Source organism: Branchiostoma floridae, chromosome 18, assembly GCF_000003815.2.
Source record: "Branchiostoma floridae strain S238N-H82 chromosome 18, Bfl_VNyyK, whole genome shotgun sequence".
Taxonomy (NCBI): Eukaryota; Metazoa; Chordata; class Leptocardii; order Amphioxiformes; family Branchiostomatidae; genus Branchiostoma; species Branchiostoma floridae.
In genome coordinates this window covers 8,176,994-8,198,686 of record NC_049996.1, presented here as the reverse complement: position 1 = coordinate 8,198,686, position 21,693 = coordinate 8,176,994, and the positions used below count along the sequence as shown (strand labels likewise).

General features: G+C 38.7%; 1 protein-coding gene across 17 annotated transcripts in view; it reads left to right on the top strand.

The window, feature by feature from the left end:
* LOC118405731 (neurabin-1-like) overlaps nucleotides 1–21,693 on the top strand; it is a 56,343-nt gene that overhangs the window by 6,549 nt on the left and 28,101 nt on the right. For 16 of the 17 annotated variants that reach the window (XM_035805417.1, XM_035805412.1, XM_035805411.1 and 13 more), the window contains 7 exons: nucleotides 15,065–15,197; nucleotides 15,931–16,051; nucleotides 17,324–17,423; nucleotides 17,827–17,940; nucleotides 19,173–19,292; nucleotides 19,793–19,819; nucleotides 20,794–20,964. In XM_035805417.1, coding sequence (XP_035661310.1) covers nucleotides 15,065–15,197; nucleotides 15,931–16,051; nucleotides 17,324–17,423; nucleotides 17,827–17,940; nucleotides 19,173–19,292; nucleotides 19,793–19,819; nucleotides 20,794–20,964 — 786 coding nt within the window. The remainder of the gene's footprint in view (nucleotides 1–15,064; nucleotides 15,198–15,930; nucleotides 16,052–17,323; nucleotides 17,424–17,826; nucleotides 17,941–19,172; nucleotides 19,293–19,792; nucleotides 19,820–20,793; nucleotides 20,965–21,693) is intronic. The other variant, XM_035805414.1, reaches the window with a different exon arrangement.

The following is a 21,693-nucleotide window of genomic DNA, read 5'->3' as shown; positions in this document are numbered from 1 at the left end:
TTGACTATCTCTGTGTCACCTCATCTGTCTCCTTTATGCTCAGTGTACAAAATACTTTTCTGAGCCAGGTTGCACAGTGTGCAACCTGGGGCAAAAACTAGGTTGCACAACTGAATTTCAAGTTGCACCACCTCATACAATTCACTAATTTCTGAAAAAAAGGTACAATACATACATGTTTGGCTGATATTAAACGGAGCTGCCTCGGTCAATTTATTTCTTCCAAGTAAATTGACAACAAAATCGAGTTTAGAGGCTCAAAATCTAATTGGCATCCTGTGCAACCTGAGTTTAGAAGTAAGTTGCACCAAGCAAAAAGTGGTTGCAATGTGCAAGTGTGCAAGTGCGTATTTTGCACGCTGACGCTGTACTGGCTTCTGAAATTCCACCTGCCACAATGTGCATGTTTTAAAATGCTGTAAACCTTGAAACTTTTGCGGGGGGTTTTATGTCCCCAGGTTTTTCCTGTGAACTTTCCTGTGTCAGAAAGCAAGTTTGCAAATGTAGCTGCTATTACTATATAGCAGTAGTCAAACAAATATTCCTGATATCATGAACTGGGGAAATAAAACCATTGTGATAGTTTCAAGATTTCCAGTGCACGAAAAAATGAAAACAGGCAGTTAAGCATAAAGAAGGGGACAGATTAGGTGACAAAGAAAGTTAAAACTATTCCCTCCCTTTATTACCATAACATTCAACTGTTATATACTGTACTTACATGTACACAAAGAGTTCTAAAGGACCAAGTATAAATGTTGGGAAGTCGTATATACAGTGTTGACATTGTTTACAACTGATTCTCCTCAATTGCTTAGACTGAATATTTAGAGAGATTGTCTTTCATGTAGGCGAGCATAATTTTTAGTCCCTTTGTACCTATGAAAAAGGAAATTATCCAGTGTTTTGTATGAGATAATTTATGGCCATTGTGAAATACAGAGTTTCACACTTGCCTGCACCTGCTTGCTTCAGTTTTGAATATGTATATTTTGGATAAAACGTTATGATTATATTGTGAAAAGACAGCAAATCTATTAGAACGGATAGTAGACAGTCACAGCATAGTGCTTCAGTGAAGTATATCATATATATGCCAATGACTGTTCAGGGGCTTAAAATGGAAAAAGTTGATGTCTTTTGGTTGGTGGAAAAAACTACTGACAGCTGGCATTATTGCCGTGCCTGACACTCAAAGAGCCCCAACCTCAACCACTATCTCTATCCCATTCAAACTTTTTAGTTCAGTCTGCGTTGCTGTCTTTTGTTGTTGAGGACATTAATCTTTCCAGTGTGCACAAATGTTGAAGATTATTTGTGGTAAAATGGCTCATTGTATTTTCGGATAATGCTCTATTAATGCAAGTGAATACTATCAGATATGTAATGAACATATTTATCTTACATATACTTTTTGTACAATCCTAATTTCAATTTGACTTCTAGCTTGTACTATAGACTGTTGGTTATTCTTTTCAGGTTGTCTTGACATATTTCTCATTGTAGTTGCATTGAGTAGTCTTCAAGCAGATGTTCTTTGTAGGCTTTTTCATTGCCATTTTAGTGGGCAGCATCTTACTTTCCCTTGTGACACAGACCACTAGAAAGATGTACAAAACCTGTTAAACTTCTGTAAAACACTGCGCCAGACCGTACATCTGCTTGTAGATCCATGTAGAAGCACGAGGTGTGGCCTGGTTATGTAAGGACCTAACAGGTCAGCAGATATGGAGGATAACCCCGGTATGCTCTGTGCCAGACCTTACATCTGCTTGTAGATTCGTGTTGCAGCGTGAGGTGTGGCCTGGATATGTAAGGACCTAACAGGTCAGCTGATATGGAGGATAACCCCGGTATGCTCTGTGCCAGACCTTACATCTGCTTGTAGATCCGTGTTGCAGCGTGAGGTGTGGCCTGGATATGTAAGGCCCTAACAGGTCAGCAGATATGGAGGATAACCACGGTATGCTCTGTGCCAGACCTTACATCTGCTTGTAGATCCGTGTTGCAGCGTGAGGTGTGGCCTGGATATGTAAGGCCCTAACAGGTCAGCAGATATGGAGGATAACCACGGTATGCTCTGTGCCAACACTCCTGACCCGCCCTGTTGAAGCACAGCCTCCCAGAACAACAGAGCAGAATAGCGGCAAGCTTAGACCCACTACACTGGGCCTAGACTTGAAAAGTCAAGGGGTTTTTGTAGGTACTTATGACAAGTATGTATGGACAATGGCGTATGGATCTTTAAAATGTATTTTCTTTAAAACATGTCATCGCAAAGTTCTAGATCTAAAATATAGCATAGTTGGCTATAATGGGATAGCTTGTGTTGAAAAACATTCCTGTTGTGTTTATACAAATGATTTTTCAGCGCAGTGAATAGATACGGTATTACCCTTACTGGTGCTTTGTTTACCTGCAAAAGTATATGCTTTTGCGGATGTTCCAATTACAATTTGTAGAAAAAATTGTTGCCAAAAAGATTTATTTCTATACACATCAGCGAAATTCAGAAAAATTTATGAGCATACACATCAGCGAAATTCAGAAATTTTCTGGGCATACACATCAGCGAAATTCAGAAAAGTAAATAGGTCACTCACTAAATCACATCAAGAAGTCTCAATGTTTGCCATCCATGTTGAGAACTAAATCCCCATGTACGTGACATTCTGGTTTGTGTAATGGTGCCCCAGCACAAACATAGGGATAATCATTACCAATGTATGTGCAGGAAAAAGTAGAGTCACTTACTCCAAGAGCCTTCCCAAGTGTATCTATTACAGAGCAATGTGTCCAGGTCTATTTGCAGAGGACATAGTGCTTAGATTGAGAAATGCTTCTGACAAAGAAGAATTATGTTTTATCATTATTTGTCACACTTAATAATGATCAAAATGTTATCTGTAGTAAAGCGGAACCATGTAATAATCTTGAAGTAAGTAGATGTATGTGGGTCAACTCACAGTGGATGTAAAGGGATTTTCTACCATGGGCCAGGAAGTTTTCAGGGCTAGAATATTTCCAAAGTACAGGTCAGGTATTATGTATCTAGTACCTGGCAATCTCTGAGTCTGAATCTGTACCATGAAATGATATAAATGAAATAATAGTTTAAAGGTTTATTGTGAAGTGTATTTGTTTTCAAGTAGAACTAGACAAAAATGTTGTTTCAAATACTCTTGAAGTCATGCTTTTTTTGGGGGGGGGGGGGGGGGTGTACATACATGTATGTATCTCCCCAGTTCAAGTGCATCATATGTATTTTCAGTTTTGATAATTTTCATGCAGTAAAAGTAGAATGATGGTGCAAAGAAAGCAACATTATGCAGAATGTTCACCTTATTAGCTACCTGAAAAATTCAGACTATTTCACATCACAATGTCTGCTTTGATTACACAGTATTTAAACCAATGCAGTCAGCCACAAATAGCAACATTATTTTGTACCTGATCTTTGCCTTCATGTTTAGAAAGTATTAATGGTAATTCTTTCATATGGACAGAGTTAACATTATGATATTTCCAAAGAATGCGGTCAACACAAAATGCCTACATCAAATATTTATCAGTTCAGTAGCCCGGAGCATCCTTTGACATGTGAACAAGGCCCAGGTTATTATTGGCCTGCCTTTACAAATCACATTACAGTAAGTTCAGACACCACCTTTTGGGTTTCATATTGAATGGTAGACAGACAGTCTGGCTTGTTTAGCCCAGAGTGCAGAGAGTACATTAACAACTAATGTAAGAAACTTATCCCAGCTCGGAGATGTGAAGAATTGAGTCTGAATCCAATTTGAGTTTCTGTATCCCCCAGTGTGCAACTTCAGTTAGCAGACGTTTCACCAATTAAGGACCAACCCTTTAGTTGTTGAAAGATGTGGTAATAGTTGACATTGGAAGCTACATATGGGAAAGCCTGCTCTCCCAAATGTGTACTTCAATGGATTAAAAGGGTATGATTTGTTATGCAGGTTCGGAATTCCTTAAGAAGAAAATGCCTCCGTTTGTGATGTTTTAATTTGATTTTTACTTTTGAAATTATGTTACTTTTACCCTTTAATCATCACAGTTGATTAATATGGTAAAGCTGAGTTGGGATGGTTAAAGTGTGTTGTCATTGAAAACCTTCAACAAAGTATAGACATGAGAGTTTATTGTGTAATCTATTTCCTACATTATGCAAAGTAAATTGGGGCAATTATTAATATGCCAGTCAAAAAGCTGCTACTTTGGGTATGATGATAATAATAGTATTCCCTGTGGTTGACACCTTATATTTAGTCAAAGTGACAAAGACACAGTTAATTGGTAAGTTTAAAATAAAGCATTTCATGGACCATCTGCTACAAGATTTGCACCAGTAAACTACACTTTATATGATTACATTGTAAATATTACATTTTACACTGTAATTTTGATGTAGAAGTATGATTTGAATAGATGTAATATAATCAATTTGTAATCTAGAAGTGTAATTTTTTAATAAAAGGTATGGGCAAAACTAAATTATTATGTGTACTAAAAATGCAATCTTACTTTTAATGAGAAAATTGTACAGCCAAATTGCTTTAAATTCTCTAATTACATAATCTGCTTTTTCTGTAAACACTGTTTTGTCTAATACCGAACATGTTGTCTGTACCTTAACAGGATTAGGTACACATGCCCTAATTACTGTTTATGGAAATGTCTCACTGTAGTTCTCTGGGGAAGGGAGCTAGACTGATTGTGCCTTTATTTACTGTGGATGTATAAATCGCTTGTTTATTGCTCCCATAAAGTATTAATTCTGATGCCGCATTTCTTATGACGAGGATTGCAGGGCGTAGCTATCACTGTGAACCTCAGTGGCGTTACTGTAAAATCCCCATTTCTGGGGACTTCATACTGTAGGAGGGGCAAAGAAGTTCTCACAATTTTTAGAACAATTCTTCTGTAGTACACATGCAGTGTCAACATTTTGTGCCAGAGAGGTAACAGCGAGATTCTACATGTAAAGTTTTTAAATTCAGCAGATACATCCTCGAATTCTATATCATCTGAGGATGCTCTTTGAATACTCCCATGGGTTTATGTTGATTTGTGCTGTGTTTATTCCCTGATAAAGTGACCACAAGTCCCATCCTGTACCCCTGGTATGTAATGATGTGGAAAATGACAGGGGAAATGTGTTGACTCTTGCCAGTTACAGTACCAGATGGAGGCCTGGTCTGGACATTCTGGCCACTTGGCCTTCCCTGGCATTCGGGAATCCCTCCTCATATTTGTCTTTCCTCAGAGAAACTCTCGGCTACATGCATGAGAAAACAAGGATGGTGTCTCGCAGCTATGTCTCCACACTTCCAAGAACTGCAAATGTTTTGAGATATGTGGTGACGCAAATGTTTTGAGACATGCAGTGTAGTGACGCCACCAAGCTTTTAGCCTGGTTCAACAATAATGCACTGTTTGACATAGTTTAGAATATCTGTTGGAGATCTATAGTGCTTGTCTGAAATGGTACAAGGAGTAGTCCAACTTAGCAACTGTATTCTGAAATGCCTTAGATCAGATAGGACTTAATACGGGCAGATTAACATACCCTACATAATGCATTACCATCAGTGTAAACAACATTTGTTGTTAGATCATCAAAGTAAATACTGGTGACTAGCTATTTGCCTAATGGTAGTGTAGAAGGTGTTAGGCCTTCTTAACTGCCTCAATGTATGGGTGTCAGATGGTATGCAGAAGTTTGAATTTGAGTGTCGTTTACAGTATTGGCATATCTCCCAGTGTGCGTAACTGTCTATTTTCCCTGGCACTAGCTCCCTACTACCACCAGTGTTTTCCTTGTATGGAGAAGTTCTGTAGCCCACTATAATCCGGTTTAGACAGGTGCATCATTATGTTATATCTAATGTAAGGCTGTGTCATTCTATTCCGTTAAAACATCTCAAAGGCATTTTTCAGCATTTCAGCTTCTTCACATATTTTAGTATTTTTTTTTTACCAGTGACGATTTTGAAGTTTATACATGTTCAGAATATACAGGAGTCAAGTATCAGTAGGGTATTGAAATGAGATTACTGGAGCTTGAAATTGATAGCCAAGAGTTCACATGTGCCATCCCCAGCACTTTAGCTATGCTTCACTGTTAATGCAAATTTCGTACATACAGATGCACTTGGCTTTCACACAGTGTCACTTAGATACTAATGGTACTTGGTTCAAAACACAAGCAATAGTATGTCATTAAGATGGGATTATGATGATTTTATGTATGTGCAGCTTGTCTTTAATGTAAGAGTAAAACACCCCAAGATATGTTAAGTTCTTTTTCCTTTCTGTAAGTTCGAACAGAATAAAAAGGGACAAAAATTGTCGTTAACATTATTTTGCTCTGAGAATTGGTATTGCATGTTTAGTGTTATATTCAGCTTTCATCATCTCAAGACCAAGATTAATGTAGTTTATGCTCCAGGGTCGTCTGGGTTTTCACAGTAATTGTGTCTTTCAGGCACTAAAACATGTGTCCTCCAAGGTATAATTTGAAGTCACCAGTCCTTGTCCACACCCAGCATGAGTTAATGGTTGACCCCACCCATATCACACCATTAGACACCCTCACCTAGGTGCTAATGGGGGATCCCCTTTGTTGTGGTAGGCCAGTCCAGTCACTTTTGATAATGACTTGAGAAACAGACGGATAATAAAAATGTAAATTTGTGCAGTCTGAAGGTCTTGAGGCAACTGTTTTTCACAGACAAATAAAGAAACATGTGCACCAAATATGTAAAATTTGTGTCTGTTCGTAATGTGTGCTCCTATTCTTGTGGACTTATGCAGTGCACATATACAACAATAGATATCTGTCTTTATCACTCAAGTTGCATTCAAAAGTTCCTTTTATTCAAATTATGGATGTTAACAACCTGTGCACATGGTGCGTGCTGACCATATTCATATGCAACTCTTTCGGACTTTTTATTCTGACATTTGGTTACAGATTTTACAACTTGAAAGGTTTGACAGGTTAGTGATTGTGATTGACTTGTGCAAGGAAAACGTTCCCATGTCAAAGCAATACTGAGTGGCTTGATAGACACTTGTATTGATTTTTGAAAGCGTTATACCAAGAAGATGCACAGGGTGACAAAATGTTATTGACATTTTATTGCCCATGGCTATGATGGGAAATCATGTACACTGAACCTTTGACATGACACGGTAGATCATTGATTCATTCTTGATTTGTGTCAAGCAGGTTTGAAAGGCAGCCCAAAACTAGAAACTTTAAGATAACATTCGCAAGCAAATACATGATATTTACATGAACCTTCCTATGGTCACATTGTTTATTCTTATATACAACATGATGTCCAGCCCTCCAGCCCTGGCCTACCACTTACTACATTACGCCAAAAATAGTTACTCAAGCAACTGGATATGGTTTTGAAACGGTCAGACGTTTCGGAAAGAATCCACTTTCCTTCGTCAGTGACACTGAAGTGATCTGCAAGAAACAGGTCTTTTATACTCTAACTATGAATGAAGACAATTTCAGATGTCCAATAGGACCACTTACTACATTATGTAATCAAACACCAGAGTCTATCTGTTACACCATTGGTAACCATGGTGACAGCAGTCTAGTCCAGGTTATTCGTTTGGAAATTGGAGAAGTGAAGAAGAGGATGAAGAAGAAACTGAGCCTGAACAAAATGTTTTCATTAGTCACAATTCCCTTTCAGGTAAATGTGATAAATGTTGTATTTTCCCGGCCCTACTTGGAGAAGGACCAAGTCCCAGAGACAGATCAGACACTGTAGCCCCTAGCCCAGTGGGAATCACCAAGAACAGTGAGGGGCATTTTAAGTACCCCTGTATATCATGGAACAATGGTGCCAACTGTTGCTGGAACCTTTCCAAAGCATTTATCCAGTTCCTCCATGCAGACAGATAGCCATCAGAGATGGGTTGTGCCTACTGTAGATCAGGAAGGGAAGACATGTTCTCTCTCCCTTAGGGGCTGTTGATAACAGCCATAGATAATGAACAAGTATTATCATGGAGGAGAGGCTTTCCCCTTGTCTCCTTTATGTCTATCTTATCACTGGTGGCTTGGGTTACTGGTGACGATTGTTCAATAATGAAGCTAAATTTGTACAAGATCAGAGGTTTATTAGAGCATTTCTAGTTATACTTATGCTTTGTCAGCCAGAGGATAGTCATGGATAAGACCTAGTCTGTTATGAATCTTTGTTTGCAGACTTCGTTGCCCTGTTCAGAAGGTTTACTTGTTGTTCATTTAAACCTCTTTGTTTGAATCTCCTTTTCTTGTACTGCGTTTTGCACTAGTATAAGCACTGATAGTGATAGGACCATTAGTATTAGCATGTGTGTGGAGCATAAACTTTAAGGTGACAAATGGTTTGACCTTTCACACTTGGTGTTTTCATTGCCTTAAGTTTGAAAGGTCAGGGACTGCTGTTATCTGCATAACTACATAATGTGCATTTAAACATGAACAGGCAGACCTTGTATATATACTTGCAGGGCTCGAAATACCACCTGCATATGCAGGTTAGTGCAGGTAAAATTGGAGCTGTGCAGGTATTTCTGGTGTCTACCTGCATCTAACCTGCACAGGTCCATGTACTGGGTTTTACACATAAATATGGTATAGGTGCATGTGGATTGTTATTAGCTGCATTGACTGGTACAACCTAATAAGTATAAAATAATGGTTCCTGAACAATTTCAGTATGATCCATACTTCCTAAATTCAGAGTGGTGCAGGTAAATTTTGTCTGGTGCAGGTAATTTTCGATGCCACCTGCACCAGTGCGGATATGCAGAAAAAAGGATTTCGAGCCCTGACTTGTTGATTGATGTAGTGTATCTACACAGTTAGTAATAATAATACTACTTTAGAAGTATGGGTGTGACAAACATACATGTATAAAAAAAATTAGAACGCTGAATTAAGAGACATATTAATGCTACAAACAGGAAAAGTTGGATTATTTGTCTTCCACTGTCTTAAAAAAAGAAGTCGAACCCAATAACTTAAAATGCAGAGTTAGCCTTCAGACTAGAGTCGACACATGCTACGTTGTTATACACTTTTGTCTGTACCTTTCCATGTTACCTGCAATTAGCCCACAGGCAAGAACTTGCAATAAACATTTGCATTATAACCAAGGACAGGTCTGTCCCCCTGTAGTACAGAGAAACCACAGTTTATTATTGTTCCAGCCCTGTGTGAGTTAAGATGTTGATAGACTTGTTTCCACAGTAAAATGTTGTCTGACACAAAGGACAACAATTTGTGGAAGGCGACAGATTCATGGTCAGTCAGGTGTGACTGGTCAGTGGTGTTACCCCTTTGTGGACTGGACAGAGGTTATAATTATAGACACTTATACCAGCCATTCATACTGTCTATACTTTTTTTCCGTTACCCGTGAACCGTGGTTAACCATTGTAATGAATGAAAGGTATGCATTAATATCAAGCTGTTTGCACAATATATAAAAAGTACTATACCTTTTTCATTGCACATTTTGAATATGTCACACATAAAATTTATGTGACTTATTTTATGTAGGTCACTTGTAAGTGAAGGATGTTGTCAGACACATGTTGGTATTTTCCATTTGAATCCAAAATGCCTGAATAGAAAGATATTCCTTATGTTCAGAATACATTCAATTGGTAGATTGTTGAAGTTTTCTGCTGAATCGAAATTTGGAAGTGGTTTGCAGTGGCACCATGTGTTTTACTTCAGGTCATCGCCAAATTTGCTCCTGGTCAAGGAAGATTCTTGCTGTGTATGTGAAATTCCACTGGAAGTAGTGACCATGTATTGGTATCTGTACTGTTACCAAAGGTACAGATAGGGAAGAACAGAAAGATAGTTGTACTTATAAGTTATAGTCCTCAAAAATGTGTAATGGGATTAGCAGCATATTGCTATTCTACATGTAATAAAGGGGAACTTTGCCTTTGTATTTGTAATGCTGGTATTTATCAAAATAAGCAAGCCTAGATGTAGCTTTACCAGTCTGGCACTAGGTCATTCTGCCATCCAGTCTGTTAAAAAATGCAGTGGTCAGTGTCCGGATGTTGTCTTGTTGATCTGGCCATGTTCCTCGCAGCTGAACTATTTGCCATGTGAGTGAGAGTGTTTGTTGGTAGGAGGGGCACACGGATCTTTTGACCTCCTGGTAAGTTAGGGAAGAATGTAGATCATGTCAGAGGCCCTTGGCAACATGTCTGTTATTTGGAACCTACTTTTTACCTTCGTCATGAAGGTCAATATGTTTTGGTACTGTGTTTTGTTTGTTTGTGTGTGGTTGTGACATGTTTGTGGTTGAATTATTTGTAGCTCAAGAAGCTGTGGATAGATTGTTCTGATATTTGACATATAGTCTATATTAAGCAGGGTTGGAAATGCACATACTTAACTTGCAATTTGCACATAATTTTTGAGATTTGCTTGTAGAATTATTCTGAACTTGCAATCTTGCATGTTGCAAATACCTGGCCTATTAGAAAAATACTGAGGAATTAGACCCCCTACTCTTAGACAAAAAGACAAATGGACGTGTGTCTTTATCCTTTCTTGTTTTTGCCAGTAACTTTCTCCGGTAACTTTACTAGATGTAATCAAAATTCACCGATTCAAGCTAGCGATATTCGTCGCCATCGCCGCTTAGTTGTATTTTGCATGTAAATTTTTCAAATTGCATGTAAAATTTTTGCCAACTTGCAATTTTGCATGTAGCAAAAAAAAGTATTTCGATCCCTGTTAACTATTAAGTCATCAAAGAAATTGTTCTTTACAAGAAAATTTTACCGAAAATTTTACCAAAGGATAAAATTTCCTCTAGCTGGTCAAGAGAGAGTTGTCCTTAAAAAGGAATGTGACATGAACAGCTTTATTTTGTTTCAAAGCTATTCTTATGGAAATGTTTGGTGCACCTGTTACCCTATTCTATAACACAATGCTTTTTCATGTATTCAGTGGCCTCAGATTGATATTCATGAATGAATATTGTTCTTTGTACGAAATTCAGACAAATACTGTAATTCTTAACTTTTCGCAGTAGTTTCATGTTTGAAACCATTTTTTTCGTCACTGTACTATGTTATCGCAAATGTAAAACCACTGCAAACTCCATATTTTCTCCTTAATGCGAAATTACGCCATCACAAATCTAAAGGCATGATTCTGTAAGCATTTTGTATGAATCTGTAAAATTAAGAAACTAGGGGAATAGGATTTTGAGAGTGGACTGATAGAAGACTGGATTATTAAGTCCAGATGTATTGTTTCAATCCTGTTTGGCTGGTGTTCCTACAAGGTTATTTATGAACAAATGTTAGTACCCAAGACCCTTTCTCCTTATCTTGTGACAACAGTGATGCATAAAGCTTCTCCTGGTGGTAAGTGGTAATAAGATTATAGTAAAGGGATTTTCTCCATAAGTCAGCATCACATGTAAATGTGTACCTGTACCTTGTCTGTATAAGATCCCTGCTGCTATTGTGTGCAGTCTGTCGGTTCATTTGAATTAAAATTGAATATGTATAATTGGTTTGAAACAAAGCTGAGCATAAGGATATTGCCAACTTGTACCTGTTATATATGCAGATCTACAATAATTGTATAAAACTGAAAACAAATATGAACATTGAGATGTATTAGGTGAGTCCCAATTCAATCCAATGTTACAGTTCGTTTTGCAAAGTTTACTGTTTTGTTCATGATATTGTTTTGCAACACAGTGGAACTTCAACGTTAAAATTAATAGTCAGATTTACTTCTTTATGGGTAGTTGTATTACCTTCTCCAAGAAGCTATAGAAGGAAGTCTTTTTCATCTCTCCTAAAGTGCATCCAGCCTGCAGTTACTTTAAGTTGAAAGCTACTCTGTGTCTGTTAACGTCCTCTACCAAGAAAATTTGTGGCCCGTTAAGGACTTTGACCTTGGACTCTTCTTGAACTTGGAAGTTCAAGTTCCTTGATGTGCAGGGCCTCCGTCTGAAGACAGTAAGTTCACTGAGTCTGTTGGTACAGGATGGCCTCATCTGTCAGTGTCAGTCCTGGTTATCTAGCGAAGTTTGCCAGTAGCCAGTGTTCCTGACATTGTAACCCCTGGCTACCTGCTGGAGATAAATTTGTGATCTCCTGTCTTAGATTAGGGTGCAGTACAAAGTAACCAGGGCTGTCTCTAGCTTTAGTTTTCTTCTTTCCTGCACATTATTTGGGATCCAATGTTGTTCATTTTTGTTGCCAAATCTATCATTTTAAGCGCAGCAAAACCATATTGTGAATTTCAGGTTTTGGGACGGATGGGCTGAAATTTTGTTTGCCTGGTATCCAGCCGTAATATAGCTCCCGAGTCTCTTCTCTCCTCTTTGCAATTACGTAATTGCAAAGAGGAAAGAGACTCGGGAGCTATATTACGGCTGGATACCAGGCTAAAATTTTGTCTGTCCCAACAAGCAAATTTCTGTTTGGAGATAATGGGACGGGTCATGTCGTCGACGTCGACAAATCTGAAAGTGACGGAATGAGAACATTCTTGAGACTCAGGCTTGATCTGTTTGTTGCTTGATGTATGAGGTCAAAGATGGGGGAATAGAGTTTGCTGCAGGTAGCATTCAATGTTGGAATTCTTTCACATTCCTCAGGATTCAGTTCCCTGTAAAGCTGTACAAATACACGATTGACAGGCAAGGGAGCAAAACATTTTGTGACGGGCAACAAAGGGGAAAACTTCGGCATGCATAGAATGGTTCGCATCTGAAGTGTAATTTATCTTAATCTTTGAAGTGTTGCTTTAGGCCTGAAAATTGGTTGCATACATTTAGTATAATACATATGCAAAGCAAAATGGCATCTTGTGCAATGTATGCAAATGAGTTGTGATGTTGAAAGTTTGAGTGTATTTCTCTGACAGAACCACAACACCATCATCCATCATTAGATGCCAAGGCCGTTTAAATGGGGCTTTAGTTGTTCCTATATAAACTGTAAAACAATCCGTGTCTTCATTGTTCCCCAGTGATCCATTCTGACCAGTTGTAAAGTGGAGACCCTTACGGCTCTATTTTTGCGCCCCGACTCCACGTCCAACACAAAGGTTGTACGGCGTGCCCCGTATTTGGTGAAGCCGTTTTTTCCGTTACCCGTGAACCGTGGTTAACCTCTATGCCACGAACGTACGCGCTGCATTCTCCCATAGTGGTACCCCGTATTGTAAGTCAAGGTCTAGAACAAAGCATACCTGCATCAATACCATAAACATTCTGCAATCCATCCCACTGCATTATGTCCTTTCAGTACGCTAAAACAACAATACGAACAACTGCATTGTAGTTTTGCCATTGTTCTTTTGCTGTTGGAGATGGTTATGTTTGCTGGACACACAGTTTGTCTGCCTATAGCACACAGTCTGTGGGTCCCATCCCCACATACATGCCAGCATGGATGCACCGTTTCTAAACATTACCTTATAAGGTATTCCCCTGGGTGTGGACAAGCTGAGGTGTGCATATCCCACCTGGTACATGCTTAAGTACAGATCAGATTTCTCACCGGCATGGCGAGGTGGGGATCTCACTACTTAACCCATAAATATGACACCCGAAGCTATACTCAACATAGTACATGTCTGGGGTGAATGTTGTTGTCTACACAATTGTTTAGTGTATACCAAGTAACATACAACAGTAAAGATAGCTAACAGAATGGCTAGACACATACTTAAATTGGTTATTTAAAAAAAAAAGACCAGCATGGGAAGAAGACTGTGTACTTAGGCCTTTAATCTTTGATACTATAAGACAAATGGATAGTGGGCCACCGGAAGACGGGTATAAGAGGATGAACTATTTTGTGCCAGAAGTCGATAGAAGCAGAGATTGCATTATCATGTCAGCACCTGTATGCCTTAAACCCTGAAAAGCTAGATTGCAGGATATTTCAAAGTAGGGGATATAGTTCAGAACATTTAGGACAAGGATATAGCTACTGTAAATGTATTTAATTTCGCAGGGATTTAATTTCGCGGTAGCGGGAAAAAGGACTTTTCGCGGTGGATTTAAGTTCGCGGTAACACCACAGACTGCAATCTAATATCACAATAGAAAAATGTTCGCGGTGGTTTTAAATTCGCGGTGAAGTGTTCTCCGCGAAAACCGCAAACATTAATCCACTGCAAACATTTCTGCATTTACAGTATCAAATCATTATCAAAGCAATAAAGGCAAGAGTTGAGGTTGTTGAGTAGATTAAAAAGAATATTTTTATAACAATAGAGGGACTATCAATAATAGCTTTCTGAAACATTTTTCTTGATTCTGGTGTTGTTGATGGAAGCATTTTTTATCACTTACTTATCACTCATATGACTGTGGGTATAAGACTTCCTTTCCCATGATAAGTTAATACCCAGTATCATATAACTGTTTATAGAAGAAATCCTTTGATAGCAGTCTGTTTAAGCAATATAGAAAAACTACTGCTTGTGTTTTGAGAAATATGTAAATGTTAAAGTTCTGATTTCATGATATTACAATGGCTATAGAGAATTAGCCATTGTTGTCCTTGCAAATCAGTGTCTATGTATATACTGTATATGTCACCTCTTACCTATTCCTAAACATAGCAGTTGTCATATTATCTAGACTCTGAGGTCTATATTTATAGTTGTATTTGATCTGGAATGTAGCCACTTTATCTTGGAACCTTGTTGCTTACATTTCAACTAAATAGAAAACATTTTTGTCCAGTCCAGCCCTTTGCTAGATCTGTAACTTGTATATTACATCTGTGTGTGTTTCTTTGTGCCATGCAGGTTTTCACCAACTATTCTATAGATGACTTTATCGTAGAACCTTGTTGCTTCCATTCTGAATGTAACAGAATAGAAAACATCTTGGAAAAGCATTTTTCTCTTGTCAAGGCCTTTTGCTAGGACTGTAACTTGTCTACAATTGTGAATTCGTAAGATCACACATTTCCGGTACTGTACCTTACATGTGTGCATCTCTGTGCCATTTAGGTTTTCACCACCTACTCCATAGATGACTACGACAGGAGGAATGAGGATGTGGACCCAGTGTCTGCATCAGCTGAGTATGAGCTGGAGAAGAGGGTGGAGAAACTGGACATCTTCCCTGTGGAACTGGAAAAGGGTAAAAATAATTTCCTTCAGATTTTCACATCTTTGATTGATAGAAGATTTGTCACATTTAATACAAACTTTGCTATAACTGTTATGAATTTGGTTTGCATCAATCAAAGAACATCTGAAGGAATTTTTTAAAATGTAGATTTGATAATTTCCTTCAGATGTTTGCATGTTTGATTGATACAAACCAAACTTATGACAGTTAAAGCAAACTTTGTATATTAAGTAAAACTAATTTAGTATGGATGAAATTTTATATTCATGAGCATTCTCAATTGAATTATCATTCAAAAGATCAGTTGAATATGATCCAATGCTTTTGACAGTATAAATTGATTTAAGCCCCACCGAAAGACCACCCAAGAGAAATGGATAGACACATGTGTGAAAAGTGGAAATTTCCAGTTGCCCAAGTGAAGTGCCACATTTTCCTGCCTGCCTCAAATGTTAAATGCACCTGTTTAGGGGAGGAAAGGGTGAGAGAAGGGTTCTTTGTTTGCATTGTTTGGATGGAATGGGAACAAAATTCCAGTCAAAAACTCCCTCTAGTGCCTGGTTGAAGTACTACAGGCAATTGTTGTCTGGAAAGTTTTGACCGTCAAATTTTCAGCATTTTTATTTCGTTGATGCTAGTAGGAATGATATTTCTTACTTATTACATGCAGACTTGTGTATCTATATGTGCAAAAGAGTAAGTGATTGAAATGTAAAGCTCTTGATAATTATCGAACTTACAGGAGTGGATGGCTTGGGTCTGAGTATCATCGGGATGGGGGTGGGTGCGGACACTGGGCTGGAGAAACTCGGCATCTTTGTGAAAACCATCACCGGGAATGGGGCTGCTCAGAAGGACGGGAGGTAAGATGGTTTCTGATAAAGCATGAAAAAAAAATTTAAAAAACATATTTGATGTAACTCTGTAAATCCTGCAGTAGTTTTAGTTTTGCCGTTTTTGTAGTGCCAGTCCACCTTACAATTATTATACTATGTCAATGAGTACGTGATTTTATTATACAGCATTGTTTAGGCTGCAAACTTAAAACAACTTGTAAAGCTCCTTTACACTTCTAGGAGTCCTACCACAAAATTAAATCTTTGAGTTTGAAAAACAAATGAGTGCACAGTCTATTTATAGTTGTATTACTGCTACATAACATAGTCAAATTTAGATGTGTTTTTTTTTCATATTGTAGCAACCTCCTTGATTGTAGAAAGTGAGTTGAAGTTCATGAATTGGCCTGGTCCATTACATGATATAAAGATATGTATGAAGATGTCAGAACACAAACATCACACTGCGATGGGAATTTTTGCAGTGCTCCTCTTGCGAGCCTTTCCATTGTCGTGCAAATATCAGATTAAATTTGCGCAGTACTCAACATGCAAGTGCTGTCTCCGTGTGTACACAAAACCATTTGTGTTAAAGTATTAGATTACGCTGGCAGAAAACATGTCATTAATGTCAATTAGCAGGATGCTAATCAATGGTCCCACTTACTTGATGGCCTCCTTTGTTATTGAAATGAGGATGACATCATCTACTTCAAAGTGGATTTAGAACTAAAACTGTTTCTGGTACTAGTGGTAGCCTGTGTTGTTTTGAAGAAAGCACATTTGTTTCTGAGTACTATATCATGATTTCAACCGGCATTGATAGGTTTGTATCTCTAGTATCTCTTTGTTTCCTAAGATTGACATAATCTAGCAAATCACAGTGTTTTTTCATACTTAAAGCAGCATTTTTGTGTAGTTAATCTTCTAGTAACAACACTACAACAGTCATTCGGGCGTTCACACTTAAAGTGCGCTCCTGTTCCTTTTCTATATCTCACTGTTTGAAATTACTGGGACATGAAAGAATCAAAGAAACCTGTGATGTTGAATGCCACTTACTTGTAAAGGTGGTGAACTGAAGGATTCAGTGTTATGCCATGCACTGCTCTGCACTTGTTATAGATGGCAGAGTGCCAGTGTCAGTAGTGTGGACTACAAAGGGTGTGGAGTGTCGTACACATACATGTAAAATCTCTCAAAGGGAGTTGTGGCCCTTTTTGGCAGACTATAACGTCAGAATCGTGTACAGACATTAATGATATGATGATATGAATAATATGTTGTTTATTTCAACAGGATTAAAGTGAACGATCAGATCATAGAGGTGGATGGCAAGAGTTTGGTGGGAGTAACGCAGGCCTACGCTGCCCAGGTACTCAAGAACACCAAAGGCAAGGTAAGGGTGACGCTCTGTGTTGTTTTCTTTTTGGGGGGAGGGCAGCAGGATTCTACGTCATTCATGAAGACTTCCCAAAGTGAAAAAAAGGACTTTTCTATTGAAGGTTTGTAATCAAGTCTACAAAAACCCTGCATGGTTGAACTTCTTTATATCACCCTTGGGGAAAATACTGTAAATGTAAAGAAAAAAATATACTCTAGAGAATTGGTCCTAGATTTCAGTATTCAGTATTCAGTAAGCTAGAACTGAAGCTGGTGTTCTGTTGAAATGATTTCAGCTTTGACAGCACATACACTTAAGCAGAGAGACCAAATCATGGCAACAATACAATCCCAGTCAGACAATATAAATGTGAAAGTAATTCTGCAGTGAAGACCCAAACTGTGTCCATTCCAAACAGGTGTACTTCCATATTGGGCGGGAGAAAGATGACACCCCCAGCGAAGTGGCTGCCCTGATCAGCCAATCACTGGAGAGAGACAAGCAGAGAGCAGAGGCCTTGGCACAGGCACAGGTAAACTTTGTACTAAGTCTTACCATATTAGATGTATATATACCAATAAAATGTAACATCTATTATGAAAACCAGGAAACTAGAGTTATTTTGGTACCAATTTGCCAACAGAAAATGGCATCAGTACAACCAGTACTACAAAATTATAGCATAGAGCCTTAATTCAAAGGAGAAATTTGTGTAGACTAGAAATAAATCACACATATGTTTACAAAATGAGACTGAACATACTTTTTTCCTAATTTTCAGACTTCGTAAAAATTAATGAACAGTAGTAATTGGATGATAAAACCATGCCAAAAATCAACTTCTTTACACAATAAATTCAAAACTTACTTCTGATGTTACCTATTATGTACAAAGCTGGTAAGCCGACATTAGGATAATCAGGAAAATCTAGATATTTAGTTGCCGCTACCACATACATGGTATGTCATGCTTGGCTATCATTCAGTTTGCATGTTGTCTGTGAGTGTGAGAAATGGTATAACTTGGCCAAAGGCCCATATAACAGTGCCATAAGGAATTCTGTGATAAAAATGAGACAATATCAGCATTTCACACCCTATCCTTTTCACCCATGGGCAAAATACAAGTTTAACTGTTTTCATATTAACAAGTCATATTAATGAAGGGACATGTCCACTCAAAACATGTCTGTCCTCTCAGAATTAATTGGAATTGAACAGAAGGTTTTGGACTCTACCCAAGAATGATGGCATCTGTCCAGATTTAAGTCAACACATGTTGCCTTGGGCATTACTAGTTGTAACATGGCCAAGTATTTAATTCCACAGCCAGATCAACTTGTCAAACCCATGAGAGTTGATTACTGTGATGGCAATGGTGAACTGTGACTTGGTCCAGGCCACCAGAGCTATTTCCAGGCTGCTCCCTCATACTGTAAAACTTGAAATAGTTTTGGTGTTTTTATTCTCACACTTTGTTTCTACCTCAAAATCAGGACACTGCAAGTATGTGTTTTTGTGCTTCAGTGGTGTTTCAGCTGTGAACTTGAAACAGTGAAAACCTGCTTTTTATTCCTACTGCAAAATTGTGTGCAACCCAGAGAAAACAAATGAGATGTACAGTAGTCTAACAGATCAAAGAGAAGAATGCCCTAGTAGAACCTCCCACTAGGAGCTCTGCCCAAAAGGAGAGCTATAAAATATCTCTTCTGTACACTGTCCTGTGATATGCCAAGTGCTTGATGTCTTTTTTTGGCACGGCAGGCTCTGGCGCAGGCTAGCGCGTGGACACAGGTCGAGGCCCAGTCCCAGACCCCGCCATCTTGGAATGACCTTCCCGCTGCCCCCGCAGCGTCGCCAACAAGTCCAGAAGGGACTGAAAAGGTGGGTCTTCGGCACCAAGTCACATCAACTACCTCTCCACATGAAGAATAGATCTGTTAGAACCATCCTGCCTTACTCATATAGCAGTCTTCACCATATATGTTTGACATGTCGACAGGGAGGAAATGGGTCAGTTATCCATACATGTATGCCGCTTTATTTGTTCTCTTCCTGAAGTTACTTTTAACTTCTATAAATACTGCATGGTGATACATGTATTTTTCCACACCTTGTCCATGTAACTTTACTTTCAATTGTTTTTGTACTTGAGAGGTAGTTTTCTCTTGCACTGTACTGTCAAAAGGTTATAAGAATCAAAATGTAATTGCCAAGAATTGAATTGAGCTAAAGCAAACAGACCAGTTCTGATCCTACCCCGTCCATTTTTCCCGCAATGAATTTCATTCTGTTGATACAAATGCTGTTTTTAGTTTTAACCATATATTCCCCTTTACTAATGTATTGTGTACTAATTTCCCCATGTGCAACCTTGTCTTTAGACCTTGCTCACCCTACAAGGAGCCTCAGTAAGTTTATGTTATCCTCCCATTTCACCTTCAGATTTTTACAAAACACATCATTCCACTGCATGTTTCCTGTTTGGTTTTAACCCTTAGAAGTTTATGGATGCTGTATTGCCAGGTATTTGCATGACTGTCATATAGCCTGGATTCCATACCCCCAGCCTGATCTCAATATCTATCGTGCTCATCGTTTATCAGGGTATAAATCAGTTGGCTTGTTTGGCCCTGGAAACAGTCTGGCATACAGGGTACATGTCACATATTTGTGTCAAAGGTGCTACAGGTTAATTAGCCAATGTCAATAGTGTAGAATTTGTGTTTAAGAGCTGTCACATTCCAAAAGTATGTTGCCCAAAGTTACTAAGAGGACAATCTGTCAATTACTTAATTGCGAAGAAATTCTTCTCAAGGACCTGCAAATAGTTCGAGTAAGGGCCAGGCATCATTTAGACGACTTGTAGTGAAAGTTTCCAGGAAGTAACCATTGACGAATGACACAATGGAATGTCCGCATGTCCTGAACACCCTTTGCAACAGTCGCTTTACTTGTCCTCTTCAGTTCAGTTCAGCTCAACTCAACATTCAGTGAATCGACAGTTGACTTCTTTGCAGGTTTAATGTACTTAATTGCATGAGTTGTATTGTTTGAATTTTTGCTAAGGGTGTAGTTACATTTGTCGTACAATTGTCATACTTTGGCAAACTACAGTAAGGGCATTCCTGAAGGTATCATAAAACGTTCAGCTCTTGTCTTAGATTTATGTTGGCAGTTGGTTCTGTCACAGCCTGCTTAAACTCCTAAGACATCAAAATTGTACGACGACCTCTGACGAATATGGCCAAGTCCTAACTTGTTGAAGTCTGTATTGCAATGTAGAATCATTTCAGTGATAAGGCTTGGTGTACTTCTCTTTGTAATTGTAAATCTAAAAATTTTTTCTTTTTCTTAGAGAATTAAAATTTTTCTCTGTTCTCAGGTGATCCTGAACCTGCAGGGCGCGACGGTGACAGAAACTCGTACGGAGGATTCAGACGAGTCCCCGCAGGGTCCGAAGGTGATCGATGTGTTTGAGCTTGACGAGAGCAGCGGCAGCAGTTCTCCTATGGACGATGCAGACTCCAACCAAGTACGCCTCAAACTGAAGGAGGTAAGACGTTTAGAGTTTCCTCTTGTCTTGCATTAGTAGTATCCAGTATTTGATTATACTGCTGCTGGGGTCCCTGACACAGGTAGGCAGCAGTTCTCCTATGGACGATGCAAACTCCAACCAAGTACGCCTCAAACTGAAGGAGGTAAGACGTTTAGAGTTTCCTCTTGTCTTGCATTAGTAGTATCCAGTATTTGATTATACTGCTGCTGGGGTCCCTGACACAGGTAGGCAGCAGATCTCCTAGGTACGATTCAGACTCCAACCAAGTACGCCTCAAACTGAAGGAGGTAAGACGTTTAGAGTTTCCTCTTGTCTTGCATTAGTAGTATCCAGTATTTGATTATACTGCTGCTGGGGTCCCTGACACAGGTAGGCAGCAGTTCTCCTATGGACGATGCAGACTCCAACCAAGTACGCCTCAAACTGAAGGAGGTAGAACAGGCTTATAGTTGTCTTGCATTAGTGGTATCTATTATTTGATTTATACTGCTGCTGGGGTCCCTGACACAGGTAGGCAGCAGTTCTCCTATGATTATAGTAGGAACAATGCCAACCAAGTACGCCTCAAACTGAAGGAGGTAAAACATGCGGAGAGTTTCCTGTAACTCCATTGAATCGTAATATGAGGCAGGGTTCTCACACTCCTATAGATTCCTGTTGTATGGCATTGAGAGTTCTCACCAGGATTTTTTCAGAGCATATAATTTTATAACTTATAATAGCTAT